The sequence below is a fragment of the Acomys minous genome (genome assembly GCF_964271855.1).
Source record: "Acomys minous genome assembly, chromosome: 3".
In the NCBI taxonomy this organism is placed as follows: Eukaryota; Metazoa; Chordata; class Mammalia; order Rodentia; family Muridae; genus Acomys; species Acomys minous.
The window spans coordinates 562074-568560 of record NC_140485.1 but is presented as its reverse complement, the minus strand read 5'-3'; the positions used below and the strand labels follow the sequence as shown (position 1 = coordinate 568560).

The window sequence follows — 6487 nt, the reverse complement described above, 5'->3', positions numbered from 1 at the left end:
AAATGACAAGTGTTCATGCTCTTACTCACAAAGCCTAAAGCAGTCAATGTCATAGAAAAGGGTAGAATAGTATCTGCAAGGTGGTTGGAAAGTGGGAACAGTATAACAAGGAAGAGGCTAGGTAGTAAATATAGTCTACAATAATCTTCGTTCTGTTCCAACGACTTTTTAAAAGAGTTCTCAAAGGACAGTAATGAATAACGTTTGAGAATATGGAAATATAATGATCCTGGTCCTATAATTACAGATTGTATACGTGTACTAAATATTTTGTGCCTCATACACATATACAAATATTGTGTACTAATCTACAATTTAAAGGTAGTGATTTTTTGTACTGTTTTATTTATATATTTATTTATTTGAGACAAAAATCTCATGTACACCAGCCTGGCCTTAAAACTCCTGATGTTTTTGCTTCTACCTCTGAGTATTGGTATCACAGGTATGTGTCACCATATTTATCCAGAGCAATAAACTTTGAGGCCAAATGGAGGGAAAGTGAAGGAGCACCATTCTTGCCTGCAGCCGTCTCTGTGGAATTATAACTAGGCTCGTTTACTTTGAGAAGAGGAAATGAGGATGAGAGGATGAGTTTCAGAACTATAATAAAGAGAAAGGTAAAGTGGGAGCCTGGTACCATACATAGTGCCTTCCGGTAGGGCTGGGTAGGCTTGCAGTCTGATCTATAAGAAGCTCTTTCTGCATAACACATGCTGATCAGTAAGAAGTAGACTTTTCCGTTGATCATTAATTAGAAGTGAGTGAAATGGGAAATGACACGTTAATGGAGGTAATTACCGGGTTTTTATGGTTCTTACTGTACAGAGAGAGCTGAAGAGTAGCAAGGCACTAAAGACAGGAGGTGACTTTCTCTGCTTCAGCAGAGGGTCTACCATGACTGAGCATTCAAAGCGGACTTGGAGGTGTTGGTCAACTGAAGCCTTGTGCTGGGACACTGGAAGTGTGTGGGGATAAGGCAGCCTATGCTGTGTGGGCTTCAGAGGAAGAACAAGGCTGGTAGCAGATGAGTGCTCTCACAGTCCAGGTATCAGTTTTGCCCTCTCAGTATTACCTCACCTTCTACGTGCTCTGCAGCTTGTTTTTCATCATTTCATTTGCTTTCATCACCGTTACATAAAAGTTTAAAAGTTGTGTTGAATCACTGTGCTACCCATCTTTGCTTTTGTTCTATTGCTTTTGAGATTCAATATTCCATATAAAAAATGCTTGGGACCGGAAATGTTTCAAATTTTATAGTTTTTCTGATTTTGAAATATTTGTACAGGAGAGCATCCATCTGAAAATAGCAACATTGAAATATGTTGCACCCTTCAGCAATAAAGTCATTGCTTTCACTCTAGTTGGCATCAACTACTATTCTGGCTTTCTAAATGCTTTTTTTAAAATCCAGCTTTAAAGGATGTTTTAATCTACCTGAGATTTATCATGTTTTTTCAAGTTTTAAAAAATATTTTATTTATTTATTACATATACATATATGCAGTGTTCTATCTTCATATAACTCCTGCAGGCCAGAAGAAGGCACTAGAACTCAATACAGACAGTTGTGAGCTACCATGTGGTTGCTGGGAATTGAACTCAGGACCTTTGGAAGAGCAGCCACTGCTCTTAACCTCTGAGCCATCTCTCTAGCACCCTTTTTCAAGTTTTGAATTGTGTTTCTATACTTTACCATCACTTTATTATCCAAGTCACATTCTTAAGTTAATGGTCGTTCTGCCAGCACTTTGTTGTATGTATTTTAATATTTATTTAATAAATATTTATTTTATTTACATTCATCATTTCTAGTAGCTGTAAAATGTTGTACCATTCTAATTATTGTGATACCTAAAAAATTAAAATAAAAATATTTCTGGTGTGTTTGTTTATTTGTTTACTTGCTTGTTTTATTCTCTGAGATCCAGTTCAGCTCAATCTGGTCTCAAACTCATGATCTTACCACTCCAGCCTCTGAAATGCTGGGATTTCAAGGGTGTGCCACTATGCCAAGCTTGGACATTTACTTTAAATTAATCTATAAATTAAATCATAGTTAATTTTAATTGGCAATCAGTTACCAATCAGCATGCAACGTCACATGTTTTAAACAGAAGAAAAAAATCATTCTGAAATTTATTTTTTAAAATTAAAAGGTCAACAACTAAAAAGATTGCAAAATATATTTTTTCCTAAATTCAGTGAATATTTATTGAAAATGTGTATCTGAGCATTTGACAGACAGACCCCTCACTTCCTAAGAGCTCACCCACTAAAGCAGAGCTGCCCAGCTCTCACTCAGTCACTGCCAGAATTTAATTTACCCTTCAAGATGTGCCAAGACATGGACTTCCTCTGTAAGGGAAAATAAGAGTTTTTTAATGTATTATTGTGGCGGGGAATGACTCATATCAGGGTGTCCCCATAGGACAGAGGAAGACTTTGGAGTTGGTTCTCTCCTTCCTTTTGGGAACTGAACTCAGACTATCCAGTTTGCAGAGATTTGCCCTGCTGGGCCTCTTCACCATGGCCAAGGCCTTAAAACCTTCTTTTAGGCAAATCTTTCTGCAGAGTGCTATGGGGGAGTTTTGTACTGTATATGTGCTTGCCTTTTGATCCTGTGGCCAGGACTCTTCTGCTCACTCTTCTCCAACCCCACTGCACTTCTCCCGAGATATTGCCAGGCTTCTGTTCCTCCTCACTTCCTTTTCTAGCAAGAGCCTGCCTATCTTTGCTTCCATGGTCCTTTGTGTTAGCAGCTTCCTTAAAGCTCCCATTAACCTGTCAACACCAAGTGGTACATCTGCAAGCTTTGTTCTAAGCTTCAGATCATCTCTGCAGCAATAGTTTGGGGTGCTACTCAAAAAATAAAATCCTCAAAAAGAATGGTTTAAGGAATTCTGTCTTAAAGCTTTTTAAAGATACTTATTAAGGAATGTGTAATTTAACCAAGGATATTTCTGCAATACTGTCAATTCCCACCATGACACACTTGATTTCACACTGTAGATCACTACTGTAGAAGGTATTTTGTGTGCAACAGCAACTAATATACACAGTGGTTATGTATAATTAAAAAACCTACTATGGGCCTGCAGGTGAGATAGGTCAAGTCAAATGCCTCTATGATCCACTACCCTTTTAAATTTTAAAATTAGAAAATACATCCTATTCTGTGAATTATAATTTTCCAAATGTTCCTGAAAAGAATTAGCAGGCTCATCCTCTAGTTTTGTTGTTGTTGTTTTTGTTTGTTTTCAAAGAATAGTCCATTTATCAAAAATGTACCTTTTTCTTCTGGTGAGGCAGCAGTCAGTCACCACTGTGTGATCTGTGGTGTGGTGCCCTCCTCCTACAGGCATTCTCTCCTCCCATAAAAACATGAGCAAGAAGGGACAAGAGTCATCTTCTCATGTTTCGTTGATTCTTGGAGCTTTCATTGTATTTGAATGTCTGATTTCAATCATACAGCGTCAACAAATAGCAGTATTTATTCTGAATGGCTGTGTATGCCAAGAACCATATATTAGCGGCTTCCAACTCGGTCTCTGGGAATGATTCGCAGCTCTGAGCCATGCTTCAGAAAAACATTTCCAGCAGTCTGTGCAGGATTTTCTCCTATTCCATCATTAGTAATAATAGCACTTGTAGCTGCAGGAACTTTAAATTCTTCAGCTGCAAACTTCAGCACTGCTGTGAAAGGTGTATTTTCAGGAACACTGAGAACTTTGTACAATAGCCGCAGGTCCGAAGTCAGCGTGATTTTAAAGGACGTCTTCCACATGATGGATGCCCGCGCGCACACACCCCGCGCCTAGCCACCCGCCGTGCTTCCTTGATCGTGAAATATACTAATAAACAAGAAGTAATAATCTAAATCTTCATAAAGAATGTTTCTTGTTTATAATTACAAGAAAAGAGCAACCTGGTGACCAATAACTACCTGGGAAAGACACTCAGGGAGAGCACTGGAAATACCAAGGAAAGATGTTTGCAGATGAAAGCATGTCTGTGTGAGTTTGGGCTGAAGGGCCTCCTACACACAGCTTCCTGAGGGCGGAAACTGGTGCCACTGGGGAGCCACTGACAATAAGCAGAATATGAAGATGCTGATACCCACATTCCCAATTCTAATTACCTCTCTGGAAGCCTTATGAACTCAGAGACAAACACAAAGATATATGCAGCCAAACTGTTTTCGTTAGAAAATGGAATTGTATAACTACTCCCATGTAGAAGGCCATAAAATCATCAGTATGCTCACAGACAGAAACGCAAACAGACATATCCTTGTGAATCCTTATAGATATAAATGTTTAGTGTCCAAAAAATGAGTGACAAAGTTAAATACAATATGCCTGTGGCTGACAGTGTTAATTTTCATCTTGGAAGAATCTGAAGTTACCTTGAAGATGTGACTCTGAGCATATCTGTGGATGATCATCTTGATTGTCCTAATTAAGGTGAGAAATAAGGCACTGTGTGGGACATCATTCCCTGGCTAGGATCTGTATCCCTGAGAGAGTGAGAAGCACTGGCATTCATAGAATTCTGCTACTTTGATTGTGGCTGTAATATGACCAGGTATTTCTTTCTTTCTTTTTTCTTTTCCCAAGACAGGTGTCTCTGTGTAGCCTTGGCTGTCCTGGACTCGCTTTTTAGACTAGGCTGGCCTTGAACTCATATTGATCTGCCTGCCTCTGCCTTCCGAGTGCTGGGATTAAAGGCGTGCGCCACCACCGCCCAGCATGACCAGGTATTTCAAGCTCCTATTTTCTTTTTCTCTTCTTTCTTTCTTTTTTTTACTTTATTGAAATACTGAAGTTATTTCATATGCATACTTTTGTTTCCCTACCATTTCCACATCTGATCACCACTACTACTGTGTCCTAATATAACATTCCATACATACTTAAAATCAAGTAAGGGGTGGAGTTCTGTCCTTGAAACTAGACAGGCATTTTAAACAATACATTCTTGGCAATTGAACCTAGACAACAGTTATTAAACATAATAGGGAAGGTTCCACTTTGCATCATAAAAGGCAGAGCCAAATATCAACTATTACAGAAATGAAAGATGGAATATTTCAAACTGTTTCAACCATTTTCTTAAAGAGACTTCTTCCACTGCCAGATATCTTGAATAGCCTCTTGGTCGGTCATCCAGACACAATTCTTCACATTAATGAGCTTGGCTTCTACTTTGGGAAGAGAACCACCTTTTTCTATACTTGCTTGCACTTTTGCCTCTATGTGTTCTACAGAACTTTTGGTGTATTAGAAGGGTTTTTTTTTTCCTGGTTTTTTTTTTTGAAGGACTCTTGATCCATTGCTCTTGGTGCTGACAGTGTTGACAGTTTTAAGTCTACCTTTTTGGTTGGATTTTGTGCATTTTTTTTATTAATTAAACAATTATTTTTTACATATACATTTATATTATTACACTTATATACAATAAACTACCTATAGCAAGAGGAACCATGATACAACCAGTAATTATATAAATGTTACATTCTTGGTGTTTTGACTATTTGTATTTGATAGCCTTGAAGAAAACATCTTTCTTATCTTGGTTGTGCTTTTTTTTTCCTAGGGTATCTCATGGAGATTTATTCACTGGAAGTTTTTCTTCATTTTCCTCATCATTAAAATCATCACCTTTTTCATCCTCATCACCTTTGTCATTGTCCTTACCATCTTTATCAAGTTTCCCTTTTGTTCTATGGAAACTTGTCATCACCTCCAGGGGCCGATCGCTTTCCAGACATACTAAAGAGTCTTACATCCTCTTCATCCTCATCTTCTGTCTCTGCATCTTGCTCTACAGCTACTAGGTGCTGTCTACTGCTGTCCTCTAATGTGCACAGGCCCTGAACCACACTTCAACCTTAAGACGACAGGTGGTGTAACTTCTAAGTCTCCAAGGGAAACTGTTGGTTGTACAAACATTTTCAAAGTTGTCAGTGTTACTTACTGCCTTCATAGTTTATTGCTTCTGCCACCCTGATGTGTAATCTGTCTCTTGCCCCTGCCTCTAAACTGCCCATTCTGAATAGTAACTGAGCCTCATTTTCATCGATGTCCTCTTTAAAGAGGTAATCTTTGTCAGCCTCTAGTTCACAGTTGAAAGGGTAGTTCTGAGGCCTGAGAGGGCCCATGTCCATGTCCATTGAGTCCTCCATGAGATGGAGGCACACATTTCAGTGTGAGAGAAGTCAGAGAAAACTTCCCACTGCTCCCCCAAAACAGACATGCAAGGTGGACTCACACCAACCTCCTGTTTCCTTGATAGCCCTGCCCTGGTGGACAAGACCATGAAATTATGAGGCAAAATAAACGCTAGTTCCCTAAAATTGCTTTTGTTTGGGAATTTTATCACAGCAAAGCTAGAGTACCTGAGACAGCAATAGGTACAGAAGTGTGATGTGCTCCTAGACAAGCCGGCCTGTGTAGCTTTTTGAGCTTTGAAGCTACTTTCCAAA

At 38.9% G+C, this 6487-nt stretch overlaps 1 protein-coding gene and 1 pseudogene across 2 annotated transcripts; both read right to left on the bottom strand.

Moving 5' to 3' along the window:
- Positions 1-3353: 3353 nt before the first annotated feature.
- On the bottom strand, positions 3354-3863 carry LOC311594226 (ubiquitin-fold modifier 1-like). Its single transcript, XM_084775817.1, has one exon. The coding sequence runs from the start codon at positions 3785-3787 to the stop codon at positions 3530-3532; it is 258 nt and encodes an 85-aa protein (XP_084631943.1). The 5' UTR covers positions 3788-3863; the 3' UTR covers positions 3354-3529.
- A 1669-nt stretch (positions 3864-5532) lies between these two features.
- LOC311593312 (nucleophosmin-like) lies at positions 5533-6187 on the bottom strand (annotated as a pseudogene). Its single transcript has one exon. The product of its transcript is annotated as a nucleophosmin-like (transcript).
- Positions 6188-6487: the final 300 nt, after the last annotated feature.